Source organism: Macaca nemestrina, chromosome 7 (assembly GCF_043159975.1).
Source record: "Macaca nemestrina isolate mMacNem1 chromosome 7, mMacNem.hap1, whole genome shotgun sequence".
Classification (NCBI taxonomy): Eukaryota; Metazoa; Chordata; class Mammalia; order Primates; family Cercopithecidae; genus Macaca; species Macaca nemestrina.
In genome coordinates this window covers 37,139,685-37,158,752 of record NC_092131.1, presented here as the reverse complement: position 1 = coordinate 37,158,752, position 19,068 = coordinate 37,139,685, and the positions used below count along the sequence as shown (strand labels likewise).

Sequence of the window (19,068 nt, the reverse complement as noted above, 5' to 3'; positions counted from 1 at the left end):
ATCAATTTGATAGTCAAAACACCAACAGAAAAGGAAGAGCAGAAAAACAAGTGAAGAGGCTATGACTTTGATATTACGTGCTAGTTTTTAAAAAACATCTTAAGATAGACCAGACACGGTGGCTCACGCCTGTAATCTAACACTTTGGGAGGCCGAGGCATGCGGATCACTTGAGGTCAGCAGTTCGAGCAGTTCGAGACCAGTTTGGCCAATATGGTGAACCTCATCTCTACTAAAAATGCAAAAATTAGCCAGGCATGGTGCGGGCACCTGTAATCCCAGCTACTCAGGAGACTGAGGCAGGAGAATTGCTTGAACCCGGGAGGCAGAGGTTGCAGTGAGCTGAGATTGCACCACTGCACTCCAGCCTGGGAGACAGAGACACTCTATCTCAAAAAAAAAAAAAAAAAAAAACCCTCAAGATTAAAGTAACACAATGTGGGGGTAAAAAATAAGTTACAGAGCCAGAAACGTAACTGTCACAAAGGAAATTTTAAAACTAAATATTTAAAGTTGGTCCTTGCTAATGACGTTTTAAAAAATCAACTAAGATGAAAGGATACAAAATAAGGAATAAACAGTAATTAATACATATTAACAATACCTTTTTAACAAATAAGAGATTATGGAAACTCTCAAATACAAAATAGTGTAAACTGCACTAAAGAGATATTTAAGTGTTTTTTCTGAAACAAACTAATATGATTAAGGGATTCTGATGGCAATTTAACTCCCTTGAAAAAACAAAGAAGATTTCATTATAGGGTATGAAATATGGGGCTCCTGGAAAATTGACGGAAACCAGGACACTGGGAGAAAGGCCCTGGGAGGGACCCCTGAGCATGGTCCCCGTGAGATTTGACCAGTTCCAAATATAGGCAAGGATCTAGGGTGAGAAGAAAGAAGAAAATGTATTTCCCAAACAGCCTCACTGTCAAAGGGCTGGGATTCAGCCACTGTACCTTGCAATCCTGATCTCCCATGGGGCAACGACATACTTTTTCCTCTCTAATCATCACTTGTCCCACTCCCACTCCCAACACACACATCCCTCTTAGCACGTTAATCAGTGAGACTCCTAAAGGTACAACTTCTGAGATATAAGGATTAGGATCCAAGAAATCAACCCGACATTTTACAGGCACATGCTTGAGTTCACACATGCTTCCGGGACTTGTGAGCCAGCCCAGCCCTAAGGAGACACCCCCATCTCTTTGAAAGCAAATGCTTTTAAGAGGTGGGGACAGGCGTTAGAAGAGGTGGTGGCAAGGTCCCTGATTTGGGGACTAAGGTTTGGACACTAACCACCAGCTTGCCCTAAATACTTCCAGATTGGGAATGCGGGCGGGGGGGTGGGCGCGGTAAGAGAGGAAGGGAGTGGGAAACGGGCAAATTCTCAGGCTGGGACTTCAGGATAAGGAATTTGGGAGCCACTGCTGAGGTGGCCAAATGAAGGTGAAGAAGCTCAAGCGCCTGAAGTGCGGGCAGGGCCTGCGGCGTCTCGAGCTTATCCAGCGCACCAAGCGAAGCCCGGGCAGCCCAAGCGCGCGCCACCCACACCCAGGTCAATCTTCCTCCCCATCCCCCCGCCTTCATCCTGGCCCTCGCGCAGGGCTCCCCCGTTCCCCGACCGCCCCCCAGGCCTCTATCATTCCCCTTCCCCGCCCGGCTCCCGGGCCCCGCCTTCGCCTTACACTGAATGGGCGGGTAGCAGCTGGGGTCCTCGCCGCCGGGCTGGCAGCGGCTGGAGAAGGCGCTGCGCGGGGTCACGTAGTTGCTGGGGAAGATGCCCACCCGCTGGTTCAGCTGCCCAGTCCACCAGCCCTCGTCGCCGGACACCTGCGAGTCCTTGGACAGCACCTCCACCACGTCGCCCAGCCGCAGAGTCAGCTCGTCCTCGCCCGCCGCCTCGTACTCGAACACGGCCGTCCAGTAGGGCAGCGGCGCGTCGCAGCCCAGCTCCCCGGGGCCCGCCGCCGCCTCCTCCTCCTCTTCCTCCTCCTCCTCGGCCCCGGCCCCGGCTCCATCCTCCCCCGGCGGGGCGGCAGCGGCGGCGCTCGCTAGGCAGCCGAGAAGCGCTCTGGAGGGCTCCATGGAGCGGCCGATCCATAGGGTGCGGGGCCGCCGCTGCCCGCAGGAGCCGCCGCCGCCTATTGTTCATGCGCCTCCGCAGAGCTGGGAGGACCCCCCCCCCACGACGGCGGCCGCAGGTAGGGCCCGGGCTGGCGGGGCTGGGAGAGCCGGCTCGCCGGCGCTGTTGCCGCGGTACTAGAAGAGCGCCGAGCGCGAGCGCTCCGCGCAGCCTAGGGGCGCAGCGGGCCAAGTCCCCGCCTGCCCGCTCGCCCCCCGGGGGCGGCCTCGTCACCTCCGCCGCCGGTACCTGCTCTCGCAGCCGGTGCCGCCGCCGCCGCCCGCCGGCCGCAGCTCTCCTCTCCGCGCCGCGCCGTGCCCCGCCCCCCGCACCGCCAGCTCGCCGGGACCACCTGACGCAGGCCTGGCCCCGCCCCAGCCCTGCGGACCCAAGGGGGCCCCGCCCCACGCCCGCCCCGCCCCGCGCCCGCCGCCTTCCCATTGGCTGCGGCCGCCCAGTCCCCGGTTCCTCCGCCGTAGTTGGGGTAGCCTAGCTGGCAGCCTCGCAGGTTCCTCTTACCCACTGCGCCGCCGTCGCATCGTGCCCTCCCCCTTTGTGGGCTCTCTGGTTCTCAAACCCAGGTGGACCCACTCCTCCCGCCCGCTGGCCCGCCGCAGCTCCCACCATTGGCCCGCGGCACTTGTCCGTTTCCTGGGAGAATTCAGCTCCTCCCGGCAGGAAGAGGCGCTGGCCTCATTGGGTGCGTTAGGAGGGAAGGGTGGATCCTAAAAGGTAATACTGAGCCTTCGTTCAAACTAAAAGGCTGGAAAGGAGGCCGCTGCCTTTGTTTGCCATGGATGGGTAGGGGCTGCACTGAGCAGCACTGGTGTTCTTCATCCGGCTGCACCCCCAGCAGAGCTCTTTCTTCCCCAGATCATTTTACAGTTGGATTCTCCCTTTTGGATCTGGCTCTGCCTTAGTCCAACCTAAAGGGATCAGCTTCGCCCACGCCCACTCTCACCCCGAAACCTTTCATCTGCTATTGAAGCCCTTTAGGCCCATTGAGATGTTCATTAGAAGAACTCTGAAAACTACGGTTCTCCCCTTTAGGAAGACTGCACCACAGCTCTCCCTCTCCTGGGTTCTGGTAAGAAGAGATTCCAATACCACTCTTTTTTCAGAATTCAGAAAGGCAAGAGACCACCTTACTGGGCTTCAACCTGGGGCTGGGAACGCTGCCATGAATTGGGCTTTGTCTGTCTGAAGGGACCCAACTGTTCGACAATCCTTAGGCTTCTTTTGCCTGTTGGAATTACACCTTGGATCGTGGTGAAGTCTACAGAGGTCAGATTAAGAAGAACCAAAGCAGAATAAACGTAGAAAGTGATGTTGAGTTCATGAGTCAGGACGACCTCTTCCTATATGCTTTTGCTATACCCTGCATTTTGAACATTAAGAACGAGATAGGAGGCCCATAATGTTTCTTCTTGTTTTAATCCTATCATGGCAACGTTGACTTCCAGTAAGAAAGGTTCTCTGATCTTTCTTTCTTTCTTTTTTTTTTTTAGACAGGGTCTCAGTTTGTTGCCCAGGCTGGAGTGCAGTGGCGCAATCTTGGCTCATTGCAGCCTCAATATCCCATGATCAAGCAATCCACCCACCTCACCCTCCCGAGTAGCTGGGAGTACAGGCATGTGCCACCACGCTTGGCTAATTTTGTTTATTTTTTTGTAGAGAGATGTCACTGTGTCACCCAGGCTCTTCTCGAACTCTGGGCTCAAGTCATCCACCTGCCTCGGCCTCCTGAAGTGCTAGGATTACAGGCCTTGACCACCTCACCTAGTCCTCTGAAATTTCTAAATAAGCCAGTGCAGATCTAGCCCAATCTCTACCAAGCTTTGTTACCTTTTCCCCTTCAGTGGTAGGAATAGACATTATTTATTTAGCAAGGGTGAGTGCTTTTGTTGCATTTTAGTTTGGGTTTATTATTACACAAACTAAAGACAGTGGGACAATTTGGAAAGATAACTAGGCAGCTACATGACTTTGGGCAGGTGTCCTAACACTGTACTCTTAAAGTGAGGGGAGTGAACTGGAAGATATCATATGTCCTCATAGTTTGGACATTCTGTGGTTTGCGCATCAATATGACTACACTGTATATAGCACACATTTAAGGTCTTGAAGAAGAGACATGAGGCTTGTTCTAAAAAGCATCCAGAGTAGGTCTTGAGAAAGAATTTCTGTTTAAGTAAAGACCCTAAAACAATGCTCAGGTTCTTATACATAGAATCCACGAACTGGAAAAGATATGGATGAGTCTGAGTAAATTCTCTAAGTTTTGTTTTAGACAAAACCATTCCACCCTCAAGCGGAAGAGAGCAAGGGAGTGGGGGCGGAGGTATTTTGTGCTTTTTTAAAGGCCATAAAATAATTGTCTTGATAAAATTTTAACTTGGGGCTGGGTATGGTGGCTTGCACCTGAAATCTCAGCAGTTTGGGAGGCTGAGGCAGGAGGATCACTTGAGCCCAGGAAGGAGACCAGCCTGAGCAACATGGTGAGACCCCTATCTCTACAAAAAATTTTAAAATTTGCCAGGCATGGTGGTGCGAACCTGTAGTCCCAGCTATTTGAGAGGCTGAGGCAAGAAGATTGCTTGAGCCTAGGAGGTCAAGGCTGTAGTGTTTGCTATACCGCACTCCAATCTAGGTGACAAAGCAAGACCCTGTCTCAAAAAAAAAAATTTTTTTTTTTTAACTGGAGGGAAAAAGAGTTTTACAAACTGTAGACACACAGCAAAACAGAAACAGGGAAAAAAAGTACTAAAAAGAGAAAAATGTCAGTGGTGGGTCTCTAAGTAGTCGGATTATGAGTAATTGGGTAACTTTGTTGTCATTTTACTTCTCCATAATTTTGTATGTTCTATTATTTAGTTTCATGGATTCCTTCCACTCCCTGGGAAGAGGGGAAGAGAGGAGAAAAATCATTGATCCTTCTCAATAGGAAAACTCTAATTCCCTGCACAACTTAAACCTTTAATACCATAGCGTATATTTAGAATCTCATAAAGAGTAATTCATCAAACATTTCAACAAGTCATTCAGTTAATATTTGTTGAATGGATAAGTGCTAGGGATTCAAATGAGGGTAGATCTTTCAGACTAAACTTGTCTGGCAGGGTTGCATGGAAGAAGCAGAAGCAGAACTGGTCCTGGAGGGGACTGGGGTGGAGCAGGGAAAAGTGTGTTCAGGAAAGAAGGGTGGGAATAGGCACAGCAACAGAGGTAGGAAAGCATGGAGTGGGGGACCGTTTGGATGGAATAGAAGGATGAGAAAGAACTCTGAAAAGATAGGTTGAGACCAGATTGTAAAGGGCCCTGTAATTACTTGATTCACACTAGCAATTATGTAATTGATTATTTGTAATTATTTAATGTCTAGTGCATTCACCATAAGGGCAGGAACCAGTCTGTCTGGTTCTCCACAGCTCTCCCAGCACCTAGAGAGTACTTAGCACATAATTGAGTCTCAGTACTTATTTGCAACTGGATGGCTGACTTGAATCCGAGGCGAAGAAGCCTTGGTTTTGTTCAGCGTGTAAAAGATTATCACTGAAAGGTTTTCAGTAGGACTGTGGGGTGATCAAATATTGCCTTCTCTGAGGACTAGAATGGATAAGGAGATGCTTAAGTTGGACATTGAAAGATATATACAATTTGATTACTACAGAATAAAAGATGTGGAAATAGAAATTAATGTAGTGGGTAGCAATAATAGAAATTTCAGCCAGAGAAGAGGAGAGAATGTGAAAAGGGAGTGATGGGGAAATAAAATTGCTGAAATAAAAGAAGGGCAGATTGTAAAAGACTTTGAAAATGAGGTGGAATTACCAAGATTTTACCACGAGGAAGTTTTTGAGGAGGGGGTTGGCAGATGTCACCCCAAAAAAGAAACATTTTCTCTACCATGCTGAAAAGCATAGCATAAGGAAGGGAGAAAATAGCCATCAGTGATGCAAGTTGACATTAGACTTAAGTCAATAGATCATAGTTTCTCCTGGCTTTGTCCTCTAAAAACGCTGTGACTTTGGGCAAGACACCTGTTTGAACCTCAGTTTCCTCATTTTTAAGTAGGTGTAATAATAATCTCTGGTTATAATGGATGTTTATAGGATTAAATGAGACAGGACATGCAGAAGCTCTTAGCATTCTGCTCACACCCAACAAATAGTCAACATATTTTTTTTCCTTCTTTCACCTGCCTATTACCCCCCAGAAACACTCTTTAATTACACCCAGGCCTCTTGATTGGAAATTGAACCCAGGGTTTTCCCTAAAGGAAAGAGACAGAAGGAAGGAAGGAAGGAAAAAGGAACAGAGGCCTCTGGGAGGCCGAGGTGGGTGGAGCACTTGAGCTGAGGAGTTCAAGATCAGCCTGGGCAACATGGTGAAACCCCATCTCTACAAAATAGAAAAATTAGCCAGGCATGGTGGTGCCTGTGGTCCTAGCTTTTGGGAGGCTGAGATGGGAGGATCGCTTGAGCAGAGATGTTGAGGCTGTGGTGAGCCGAGATTGCTCCACTGCACTCCAGCCTGGGTGACAAAGCGAGACCCTGTCTCAAAAAAAAAAAAAGAACAGATAGGAGAGGAGAGGAGAGGAAGGCGTGAAGGAAGGAGGGAAGACAGGAGGGGAACGAAAGAAAGGACAAAAAAGAGATAAACAGGAAGGAAGCAGGGAGGGGAGAAAAGGAAGGAAGCAAAGGAGGGAAGGGAAGAAAGAAGGCAGGAAAGGAGGGCAGGTTTCACAGACTAATGAAGAATTTGGGGTCTTGGCTTCTGACTGAATTTGAATCTATGCTTACTGCACACCATTAGGCAAGTTAACCCTGCTGTGCCCCAGATCCCTCACCTGGAAATTAAGAATAATTGTACCTATCTTATATATGTTATGTGCTTAACACATAATCTAGCATGTAGTTACTGTTATTATTTGAGCCTAAACTGTGACTTAGTTAATGAATGTCACCCTTTCCTTGATTCTTTTGGGAAATATTTAAAATTAGTACTTTGATGCAAAAAAAAAAAAAAAAAAATCCCTCAAGCAGACTTTTACCTTTGTTTTTTTTTGTTTGTTTGTTTGTTTTTTTTGAGAAACAAGGTCTCACTGTGTCACCCGGGCTGGAGAGCAGTGGCACGATCATAGCTGGCTGATCACATGGCAGCCTCAGACTCCTGGACTCAGTGGGTCCTCCTGCCTCAGCATCCTGAGTAGCTGGGTCTGCGGGTTCATGCCACCACGCCTGGCTAATTTTGTTAATTTTTGGTAGAGATAAGGACTCACTGTGTTGCCCAGGCTGGCTTCAAACTCTTGGCCTCGCCTCAAGGGATCCTCCTGCCTCCATCTCTTCAAATGCTGGGATTACAGGTTTGAGCCACCGTGCCTGGCCCCTTTGACCTTTTCTAAAAAAGCCAGCCCACCACTTTCACCTCTCATGTTATACCATTTCAGGAAAGAAGCCCTAGTTTCTGATTCATAAACTCTATTTGCATTAAACATGATTTTAAGCAAATGGTTTGGGCAGATGTGTGGCAGGGCTGATGGAACAGACCTTTGGAGTCAGACCTGGGTTTGAATTCTTGATCAACTTGTCACGAGTGTGGGAGGCCTTTCACCTCTCGGAGCCTCTGTTTCATTGTTGGTAACATGAGATTGTGTAAAATGGGGTTGCTGTGAGGGTTAGATGAAGTAAGAGGTCCTCCTGGCAGTGCTTAATACATAATAATAAGTGCTTAATAAATTGTAAATGTTATTACAATTGATAGTATTTAATTCTTCTCTGAGGAATTATGAGTTAATGCAGCTTGAACCGCTAAAAAGGTAAGAAATCTTTCCTCTTTTCTTCTATCTCCTAGGAAAACCTCAGTTCAGAAAAGCAATAAACTATGGGGGGCTGTTTAGAATGTTGCATCTCTGGAGAGCAAGTTGCATTTTAACAGTGATCAGAGCCTTTAATTAAGGCATGAAGGTCAAATCATTTCTGCTTCATCCAGCCTGGTTGCAGAGTGAGCCCATGGGACATCCCTCTGAAATGATACTGCTTACAACCATGCTGAGTCTGCAAGGACTTCATCCAAGCCTTTCCGTCCAGGACCTCAAACAGCTCTAATCACAAGAAGAGAGATTTCAGGAAAGAGAAAATTATTCCTATCATTGATGTTTTTGAAGAACATGGAATGACTGGGAAAATAATCTTGTTAAGTAGAAAAAAAAAGAAATCTGTTGTAATTTTCAAATAATTTTTAAATAAATTTGAAAAATTAAGAGAACTATATATGTAATATATTCCTAATCTTATCAAAAAATATATATGCATTAATATTATTGAAAGAAATATATCAAAAGGTGAACAGCAATTATCACCAGTCTAGATTATGAGATTAGGAGTGATTTTTTTTCTTTGTCCTGTACTATTTAGTATTTTCTACCATTAAAATATTCTGATTTTCAATTAGAATAGTATGTTAGACAGAGAAGGACAAATATCACATGAACTCTCACTCTCTTATAGAATAGATCTTGTGGAATCTAAAAAAGTTGAACTCTGCCAGGCGCAGTGGCTCACGCCTGTAATCCTAGCACTTTGGGAGGCCGGGGCGGGCGGATCACGAGGTCAGGAGATCGAGACCATCCTGGCTAACACGGTGAAACCCCATCTCTACTAAAAATACAAAAAAATTAGCTGCGCGTGGTGGCAGGTGCCTGTAGTCCCAGTTGCTCGGGAGGCTGAGGCAGGAGAATGGCGTGAACCCAGGAGGCGGAGCTTGCAGTGAGCCGAGACTGCGCCACTGCACTCCAGCCTGGGCGACAGAGCAAGACTCCATCTCAAAAAAAAAAAAAAAAGTTGAACCCATAGAAAAAGAGAGGAAATGATGGTTACCAGTTAGAAAAAAGGAATAAGTTCAAGAGATCTATTATACACCGTGGTGAATATAGTTAATAACAATATATTTTATACTGTGAAATTGCTAAGATAGTAGATTTTAAGTGTTCTCACCACAAAAACGATAAGTATGTGAGGCAAAGCATCTGGTAATTAGCTTGATTTCACCACGCCACAGTGTATACATATGTCAAAACGTCATGTTGTATGCTATAAATATATACACTTTTTGTCAATTTTAAACAGGTTATTAAAAAAACAGTATGCTATTGTTGATAATTATGAAAAATTTTAGTGATGTGGAAATGTGTACAGTATAATGATAAATGAAAGAGTAGTAAAAAAATCCTTATAAAATATAATTACAAATGTGTTGGGTGGATAATATAAAAATCTTAACAGCTATTTCTGAGCTAAGTGGTGGAGCATGGGTCATTTTTAGTGCCTTCTGTGTCAGGCTGTTCTTGCATTGCTATGAAGAAATACCTGGCCAGATAATAGGTGGCTCATGCCTATAATTCCGGCACTTTGGGAGGCCAAGGCGGGTGGATCACATGAGTTCAGGAGTTCGAGACCAGCCTGGCCAACATGGTGAAACCCCATCTTTACTAAAAATACAAAAATTAGTCAGGTGAGGTGGTGCATGCCTGTAGTCCCAGCTACTGGGGAAGCTGAGGCAGGAGAATCATTTGAACCCGGGAGGCAGAGGTTGCAGTGAGCTGAAATAGCCTGGGTAACAGACCAAGATTCTGTCTCAAAAAGAAAAAAAAAAAAAAGAAATACCTGAGAAAAGGTAATTTATAAAGGAAAGAGGTTTAATTGGCTCACGATTCTACAGGTTTTATAGGAAGCATAGCAGCATCTGATTTTAGGGAGGCCTTGGGAAGCTTCCAGTCCTGGCAGAAGGCAATGAGGAGCAGGCACGTCACATGGCGAAAGCAGGAACAAGAGAGAGTTGACAGGGGAGGTGCCACACACTTTTAAACAATCAGATCTCATGAGAACTCACTATCCTGAAGACAGAACCAAGGGGATGGTGCTAAACCATTCATGAAAAATCCGCCCCCATGATCCAATTGCCTCCCACCAGGCCCCACCTCCCGCATTGGGGATTACAATTCAACAAGAGATTGGGGCAGGGACAGATGGCCCAACCATGATTTCCACATCATTACTGTACACGTTTCCAAACTTCATTTTACTTCTTTATTTTTCCTACAACAAAAATAACCATGTGATATTTGTGTAATTGTAATAAAGAACTACGAAATCATTTTTATCTTTTTAAATACAAAATTCAAACTAAAACCTTTATTGTTAGTTGGAGAGATGGTGGAGGAAGGAAAACAGAAGCTGAGGATGACACTATTAATAAGTAACAATGACAATGACTCCTGTTAAGGGCTTACTTAGGTTCACAGTCGTCTATTTGCTAGAGGCTTTAACAGCTTCTTCCAAGCAAACAAAAGGTCTTGGAATCCAAACAGTTTCTTTATTCCCCACCCCTCCTACCTCATGGAGAGAAATTCTTGGTTATGTGCAGACAGATATGTGGACTAAGTTAGCATGGCTGTGGCACCCCTCACCTGACACGGATTTAGACTTCTTTAGCTTTTCAAACGTTTTGGTATGTATGTATGTAGGTATGTATGTATTGAGATGGAGGCTCACACTGTCATCCAGGCTGGAGTGCAGTGGCACCATCTCGGCTCACTGCAACCTCCGCCTCCCAGGTTTGAGCGATTCTCCTGCCTCAGCCTCCCAAGTAGCTGGGATTACAGGCATCCTCCACCACACCCGGCTAATTTTTCTGTTTTTAGTAGAGATGGGGTTTCACCATGTTGGCCAGGCTGGTCTCGAACTCTTGACCTCAGGTGATCTGCCCGCCTTGGCCTCCCAAAGTGCTGGGATTACAGGCGTGAGCCACTGCGCCCGGCAAACCTTGGTCTTTAAATCACGTTGGCAAGACTGAGCTCAAATTTGTGCCTTCTTATCTAAAACAGTAACAATTTAAATATTTTTGTTATTTGAACAAACCAATAAGATCTGAGGAATGAGCAACCGTCACAGTTGTCTGAATAATACATTGCACGGTAGTGGGGGCTGTTTCGTACAGGACTTGGCACAGCATTGCCCTCTTAGAGACAAAGGTGGACCATTGCGCCGCCGTGTGGTATTGAGAGGTATGGCGCCTTCCTTTTTTAATTACGCTTTTTCTAGTTTAAGAGCTAGACTACCCTTCGCGGTCGCTGGGTGGAGCCCTTTCAATTTGTTTGTGTGGAAACTAAGACTCAGGCAAGTGATGTTACTGGGGCTTGAACCCAAATCTTCAGACCCTTTTCAAGGTCCCAGCTTTTCAAGTTAACTCACAGATGTCTGCACATAGCTGGAGGGAAACTGGGAGCTGTCTTAATGCAAAACTCAATTTCACATTCAAAGAAAGTGAAGTGTAGAGAGGATAAGTGACTTGCTAAAAGGTCCGCGCTAATTTGGGGTCCTTCGTCTTTTATTCTACTCATTCGTTTATTCAGCAAATATTTATACATGTGTCTACCACGTGTCAGACACCATTCAAGGCACTAGAGATAAACAAAGCAAACAAAAATCCCTTCCTGCAAAAATCCCTTCATCTCTTCCCTTCATAAAGCTCATGTTCTAATAGGGGAAACAAAGTAAGCAATTAAACACATAATATCAGATTAGAGAGGGGTAAATGCAAAGAAGAAAAGAAAGGGAAGGGGGGATGTGAAACATTAGGAGGGGCTACTTTTTGGAGTGGCCAGAGAAAAACTCATTGACAAGGTAACTGGTGACTTTTTTTTTTTTTTTTTTTTGAGATGGAGTCTCACTCTGTGGCCCAGGCTGGAGTGCAGCGGCACGATCTCAGCTCACTGCAGCCTCCACCTCCCAGTTCAAGTGATTTTCCTTCCTCAACCTCCCAAGTAGCTGAGACTACAGGCGTGTGCAACCATGCCCAGCTAATTTTTGTATTTTTAGTAGAGACGGGGTTTCACCTTGTTGGCCAGGCTGGTCTCGAACTCCTGACCTCAGGTGATCCACCTACCTCGGCCTCCCAAAGTGCTGGGATTACAGGGGTTAGCCATGGCACCCGGCCAACAAGGTGACTTTTGAATAAAGACACCTGAAAGAATTTAGGAAACCAGCCATACAGATACAGGGGAAGAGCATTCAGGCAAACTACACTGTAGTGCAAAGCCCTAAGACAGGAAAATGCCTGTGTATTCACGAAAAGATAGCAAACTCAAGGGTGGTAAGAGCTACAAGAGGTAGGGTGTCCTATTCACATGGGGTCCTTCAGGTCAAAGGAGGACTTTGGTTTTACTTTAAATGAGACAGCCTATTGAAGAGGTTTGTTTTTGTTTTTTGTTTTTTTCTGAGACAGGGTCTCACTTTGTTGCCCAGACTGGAGTGCAATGGTGTGATCTCGACCCATTACAGCCTCAACCTGCTGGGCTCAAGCGATTCTCCCACCTCGGCCTCCTGAGTAGCTGGGACTACATGCATGTGCCATCACACCCAGCTAATTTTTGTTGTTGTTTTGTTTTGTTTTTCATAGAGACAAGGTCTCACTATGTTGCCCAAACTGTCTCGAACTCTTGGGCTCAAGCAATTCTCCTGCCGTGGCCTCCCAAAGTACTGGGATTACACATGTGAGCTACCATGCCCTGCCACACTGACGATTTTAATGAGCAGAGGAGTGGTGTGGTCTGCCTTTTCAACAAGATCACTCTGGCTACTGGGTTTGCAACAGGCTTCAGAAATCAAGTGCGGGGACTGTGAGAAGGAAGGGGCTATTCAATAAGCCTGTCACGGGATAACAGCAAATTAGAAAAGGGAGGTGACAATGGGTATGGTGAAAAGTAGTCAGAATTTAGAAATACATTTTGAGGCTAGACCAACCAGGTTTGCTGATGAATCAGGGAACAAAAGAAAGAGAGGAGTCAAGGATGACATCAAAGTTTTTGGTTTGAGCGACTGGAAGGCTAGCATTGCCATTTATGGAGAATGTGGGAAAAGCTGGTTTGGGGGCAAATCTCAGCAGTTTAATGTTAGACATGATAAGTTTGAGATCACTGTTCTATACCCAAGTGGAGATGTCAAGTGGGCAGTTGATTACGTCGTCTGGAGTTCTTTCAAGAACTGTTAGACGACAACAGTCTAGTCCCTGAGAACCTTAACTCTATAAAATGACTAAGGGCGCAATAATGAGTAGAAAACATTAAGACTCAAATGATAAAATACTTTCTACTTTAACATGTGGTTTTCCAGATTTCTACTCAATGAGACATTTTAAATGGCTCTGCCTTTCCTAGTTGAAGGCTGTGAATCTTTTGCTCACAAACACGAGTCTCCTGACACTGATGAGACCTCTAAGACACTTGCCTGTTCTCTGGGTTACTGGGTGGAACCCTTTGTGAAGTCAGTGGGAGCCCCAGAGAGCAGCCTGTTGGGCCGGTGGAACATCAGGGAAACTCTCCCGTGCTTTGTGTTTTATGAAAAGTAGGGGACATTCCAATCCGAAGCCTTTCTATCTTTGCTTCCTTGGGTTTTGTTGATGTCAGGTGCAATTGCTTGCAGCTTCATGATCTGTCTCCTCAGTATTTTATAGTCTGCCCTCTTCCCCTGCTCTGTACGTGATGGAATTGCCATTCTTTTGCATGGATACACTCCTTCTTGGGATGTGGGCAAGGGATGGCAGAGTGACTGAGAGCTTATTGAGTACTAGGCAGTAGGTTAGGCACTGATAGATATACCCTCCATTAGTATGCAAAGACGAACCCACCGACCTACCAGCTGTACCACTCACTGTAATCACAGCCAACATTTATATAATATTTTAGAGTTCAGAAAACACTTTTACAGACAGGTGCCGGTATACTGACTAAGAGTACATACAGACTCTGAGGCCAGGCTCAGTGACTCATGCCTATAATCCCAATGCTTTGGTAGGCCAAAGCAGGAGGATCTCTTGAGGACAGAAGTTCAAGACCAACCTGGGCCACAAAGTGAGTCCCTCCCTGTCTCTATAAAAATTAAAAACTTTGCCAGATATAGTGGTGCACACCTGTGGTCCCAGCGACCAAGAATTCAAAGTTACAGTGAGCTATGGCAACACTGCGCCACTGCACTTCAGCCTGGGAGATAGAGTAAGACCTTGTCTATTAAAAAATATACACATACAGACTCTGGAACCAGGTTGCCTGAGTTGAATCTCAGTTCTCTCCAGTTCTGCTGTGACTCACTGTGTGGTCTAGGACAATTTACTTAGCCTCTCTGTTAAGTCTCAGTTTCTTCAAGTGCAAAATGGAGATTTTAAATAATCCTAACTACTTCCTAAACTAGCTTAGAGATTAACTGAGATAATCCAGAGGCAGCTCTAAGAGCAGCGCCTAGAACATAGCGAGCCCTCAATAAAGGCAGAAGGGATGGTACTACCTGGTTGGGACGTTTGTAGCCAATTTCACTGATCAGGAAACGGAAGCCCAGGGTGGTTATTCAATGTAGCTAAGTACTAAGGAACAGTACTAAGCAACAGAAGCCCAAGACCACAGGGGTTCCTGCTCCTGACTCCAAAGCTTTTCCCACTCAGAATCCACTTTCTCAGCGAGTGTGGGTTTTCTATTAAAACAAGCCAAACTTTCGCACCGGCTCTTCTGGTGTCAACCACCTTGCTTCTGTGAAAGGACAGCTGGGGTTGGAGGGAATAACAGCAGAAATAATTGACATTCTTGGGTCCATCGGTCGGTGTGCTGGGCCTGTGCCAAGGACTTCACCTGCCCTTCCCATTCAATCTTCACCAAAAACCTATGTGCTAGGTACTTTGAATAACCACTTTATATAAAAAGTGGGGTGCAGAGCCACTAAGCAAGCAGGGGTGGCGTGTGTCGGAGCCAGAATCCATTCTCGGCTCTCTGATCAGTTTACCCACAGGAGGACCTTCCCCCGACCCCTCACGCCGCCTGGAGCAGCCTATCTTCATGCAAAATGCACGGAGCCACAGAGGCTGCCTTCCGGGACTCAGCGCGGAGGGTTAGGCTGCCTCGAACCCCTTTCTGGTACCTCCATCCCAGCTGGGACGCCGGGCCCTCTCTGCCCCTTGCGCCCCGCCCCTCCCCTTCTGCCCCCGCCCCGCCACGGGCACCGGGCGGGCTCTCGGTCGGCGCCACCGCGCCCCCGCATCAGGATCCCCGGCGCTGACGTTCTCTCCGCCCGGGGAGGAGGGGCCCAGGACGGGCTAGGTCCTCAGCCAGTGCGGAGAAAGGGCCCTGGGCTGGGCTCCCACGCTCGGGCCGGCCTCCCGCCGCGGGGTCGGAGCTGCGGTCACTCGCCGATTCCAGGCCGTGGCGTCCCGCGCTCAGCTTCTGCGCCTCTGGAAGGCGGTGAGTCGTTTCTTCCCGGTATAGGAGGGACAGTTTCCCCACGTGGACGCAGGGCTGGCAGCGGGAGGGGGAAAAGCGCTGGCGGAGCTCAGGGTTTCGCTGGTGCAACCAGCGCGCGCGCCTCTCTCCCCTCGCCGCGCTCGCGCTCGCGCTCGCTCTGCCCCTCCCCCGTCTCTCCCCTCGCTCTCTCTCGCTTTCCTCCCACTCTCTTGCTTCCCCCCCTTTGTCTCTCTCTTCCCGTCTCCCCTCGCTCACTCCCCCTCTCCCCTCACTCTCTCGCTCTCCCCTCTCCCCCTGTCTCCCCTCGCTCTGTCTCGCTCTCCCCCGTCTCTCTCCCTCCCCCTCTCCCCCCGCTCTCTCTCCCTCTCCTCTCTCTTCTCCCCGACCTCCTCGCGTTCTCTTTCTCTCTCCCCTCGCTCTCCCCTCCCCTGCCCAGTCCCTCTCCTCTCCCCTCTCTCCCTACATCTCTCTGGTTCGCCCCCCTCTCCCCTTTTCGCCCTCTCTCTCTCCTTCCTTCTTCCCACCCTCTCTTCCTCCGTCTCTCCCTCCCCGCCTCCTTCCCTACCCCCTTCCTTCTTCCCTTCTTCTCTCCTCCCCTCCTCCCCTCTTCCGCCCCCTCCTCTCAAAGGGAAGGATGCCCTCGGTTTCGCGGCGCTCTCCCAGGAGCGAACTCCCGCAGCCGCCCAGGCCAGCGCCAGAGACCTTGTCCCTACGAAGGCGGGCCGCGCCCCTGGGTGGACTGGGCTCAGGGAGCGCGCTTTGCACACTTCAGATGTCTTTGTGGGAAGCTAGTTGTGAATGTGCTGCCCTTGATTTAAGCCACCAGTTGTAAATATGTGTTCTAGTGCCTATTAATAACCCTCCCTCGACCCACTCGCCTCCTGCCAATCCAGTTACTGCAACAGGGACCCCCTCTTCCCTTCCCTCGGGCCCGCAGCTCTTCCTGTACAGGAGAAGCGATCTGGGTAGCTCAGGAGCTGCCTGTGGGTCTGGTCTGCGTATGGCCTGTTTCTCTTTCTTCCCCTCTGTCCCATACTCCCCGCTCACTCCTGTCTCCCTGCTGTCACTCTGCGGCTGTAACACTAGATCACTAATACGGGTAGGTGAGAAGGAAAGGGAAGAGGAAAAGAAAATAACAGCCATTTATTCTGATAAACCCTCAACATGCGACACCTGGGTTCCTTCCAGTCATTTGCTGTGAAAATAGGTGGTCCTGGTTCTCAGCAGTCCCAAAGCCTCTGGTTTGGATGAGGGTAGAATTGCCGCAGATGCGGAATCCACTAACAGTCGAGGAAGCTTATCTTCCTGGAAGCCTTCAGCCTCCCACTCCCACCTCTGCCCCATTCTGTTTGCTTCCTCCCTGTCTCAGCTTCTGCTTCTCTCCTTTTTATAACCTGCTGCTAAGAAAAGTCTGAAAACTTGAATTATAAATACGTAATATATCAAGTATTGCCTGAAATAGAGATTTGAAACTTAAAAGGGAGGAAAGGGAAGAAACATCTTGAATTCCAGGAGAAGCAGTCCCAGGGGCCATGTCCCCAAGGATGGCTGCAGCTTCTCTCGGCCACGTTTGCCTCGTTTATAACATGGGGCTACCCATCCATACCAACCATGGTGCAGAGGATTGCACCAGATCATTCTCAGATCTCTTCCAGCTCTGAAGAAATGGAGATGAACAGAGGAACAGCCACTGCCAGCAAGCAAGGGAAGAAAAATCTTGAAAGCCTGTGATTTCCTGGAGACTTCTTGGTTGATGCCCCTGAAATCAGCCTGCCAAGTGTGGCCTCTGCAGCGTAAATACAAGGAGTCCGACGGCATCTGACAATAGTTCTGTCACCCTTGGCCATATTGTAATTCCATGTCCTCAAAGTCACCCTGTCACAATCCCACCATTTCCTACAAACACAGCTTCTCCTGCCTGATAAAGTCTTATCTATCCTTTAAGACCTAGCTCGGACCAGGCACAGTGGCTCATGCCTGTAATCCCTGCACTTTGGGAAGGCCGAGGCAAGTGAATCACTTGAGCCCAACGAGTTCGAGACCAGCATAGGTAACATGGCAAAACCTCAGCTCTACAGAAAAAAAAAAAAAGAGAAAATTATCTGGGCATGGTGGTGCACACCTGGGGTCCCAACTACTTGGGAGGCTGAGGTGGGAGGATTGCTTGAGCCTAGGAGGTCAAGACTGCAGTGAGCTGAGATCATGCCACTGCACTCCAGCCTGGGTGACACAGTGAGACACCACCTAAAAAAAAAAGCCTAGCTCTAAAGTTCCACACTCTTGGGAGCCTTTCCTGACTATCCTGAGGATATAGGGGATGCTTCCTCTGTGGGCTCCCACAGGATCGATGCACACTTAGAACCCTCACCACTTTACTCTGCCATTTGCTCCCCTCCCTTGACCATTAGTCTTTGAGGAAAGGGACTTTGCCTTCTTCATCGTTGCCTGGCACAATTCTTGATTTTGCTACCTTGAATGAAAAGAGATGATAATCCTTACATAATGACATATGACTTAGATTTTTCTCATTTAACCCTCACACAACTCTGGGAGAATGAACACAGCCAAAGTGGCTTGTCCAGGTCACTTTGTAAGTGGTGGAACTGTATGATCTTGCCCACTTCAGAGACCATAAGCTCTAGCTTGCAGCTGTCCCTGACTGCCTTCTGCCAGGTGGTGGGGAGCTTCTCACAAAGGCAGTATCTACCTCAGCTGCTTTCTCCTTTCTCTCCCATCAAACTCAAATGTCAGGCAGCTAAGAGAGTTGAGTCAACTCCTGAGAAAACTCAGGTTTTGGCCGGACGCAGTGGCTCAAGACTGTAATCCCAGCACTTTGGGAGGTTGAGACGGGCGGATCATGAGGTCAGGAGATCGAGACCATCCTGGCTAACACGGTGAAACCCCGTCTCTACTAAAAAATACAAAAAAACTAGCCGGACACGGTGGTGGGTGCCTGTAGTCCCAGCTACTCAGGAGGCTGAGGCAGGAGAATGGCGTAAATCCAGGAGGCAGAGCTTGCAGTGAGCTGAGATCACGCCACTGTACTCCAGCCTGGGTGGCAGAGGGGGACTCTGTCTCAAAAAAAAAAAAAAAAGAAAACTCAGGTTTTAATAACCTGTCTTCCTTATGTGCTTGTCCAACTCCTCTGGCAAGGACCCTTCTTGGAGGGCTGAGATTGTTTTCCTGGAGGCCACCAGACTTCAGGCTTCTAACCTCAGAGCCTGGGCGCTTTGTCTTACAGCATGGGCTTTCTGAGCTGCTGGAGACCTCTCAGGTGGGAACCTAGTCTAAGCCACCATATAACTGGGGGTCCACAGGCTTATCTGTGTTGTTATGAATCATCCACTGGGATACATAGAGGGATGATAACTGGCTGCAGATCATTAGGTTCTTGTCCCTGGAGCTGTGTGTCCCAAAGCAAGCCACTCAGCATTCTGGACCTGAGGTTTCTTTCCTTCCTTCCTTCCTTCCTTCCTTCCTTCCTTCCTTCCTTCCTTCCTTCCTTCCTTCCTTCCTTCTCTCTCTCCCTCCCTCCCTCCCTCCCTCCCTCCCTCCCTCCCTCCTTCCTTCCTTCCTTCCTTCCTTCCTTCCTTCCTATTCTCTCTGTCATCCAGGCTGGAGTACAGTGGCATGATCACAGATCACTGCAGCCTCA

General features: G+C 48.0%; 1 protein-coding gene and 2 long non-coding RNA genes across 7 annotated transcripts in view; 2 read left to right on the top strand and 1 right to left on the bottom strand.

Annotated features, from left to right (window-relative positions):
• Positions 1–2,193, bottom strand: part of LOC105494312 (mitogen-activated protein kinase kinase kinase 9) — an 88,935-nt gene extending 86,742 nt beyond the window's left edge. For 2 of the 3 annotated variants that reach the window (XM_071099947.1, XM_071099948.1), the window contains exon 1: positions 1,695–2,193. In XM_071099947.1, the coding sequence (XP_070956048.1) occupies positions 1,695–2,094 (400 nt within the window). In that variant the 5' untranslated portion in view covers positions 2,095–2,193. The remainder of the gene's footprint in view (positions 1–1,694) is intronic. The other variant, XM_011762641.3, reaches the window with a different exon arrangement.
• On the top strand, positions 2,119–8,521 carry LOC105494332 (uncharacterized). Of its 2 annotated transcripts, none has more exons than XR_003021040.2 (3): positions 2,119–2,210; positions 3,005–3,218; positions 7,985–8,521. It is a non-coding gene; the product is annotated as an uncharacterized lncRNA (long non-coding RNA). The 2 variants fall into 2 exon arrangements; XR_003021041.2 differs by lacking the exon at positions 2,119–2,210 and adding an exon at positions 2,575–2,831.
• Positions 8,522–15,308: 6,787 nt separating this feature from the next.
• LOC139364089 (uncharacterized) lies at positions 15,309–17,919 on the top strand. Of its 2 annotated transcripts, none has more exons than XR_011625351.1 (2): positions 15,309–15,413; positions 17,069–17,919. It is a non-coding gene; the product is annotated as an uncharacterized lncRNA (long non-coding RNA). The 2 variants fall into 2 exon arrangements; XR_011625352.1 differs by having other exon boundaries at positions 17,058–17,919.
• The last annotated feature ends 1,149 nt before the right edge of the window (positions 17,920–19,068 follow it).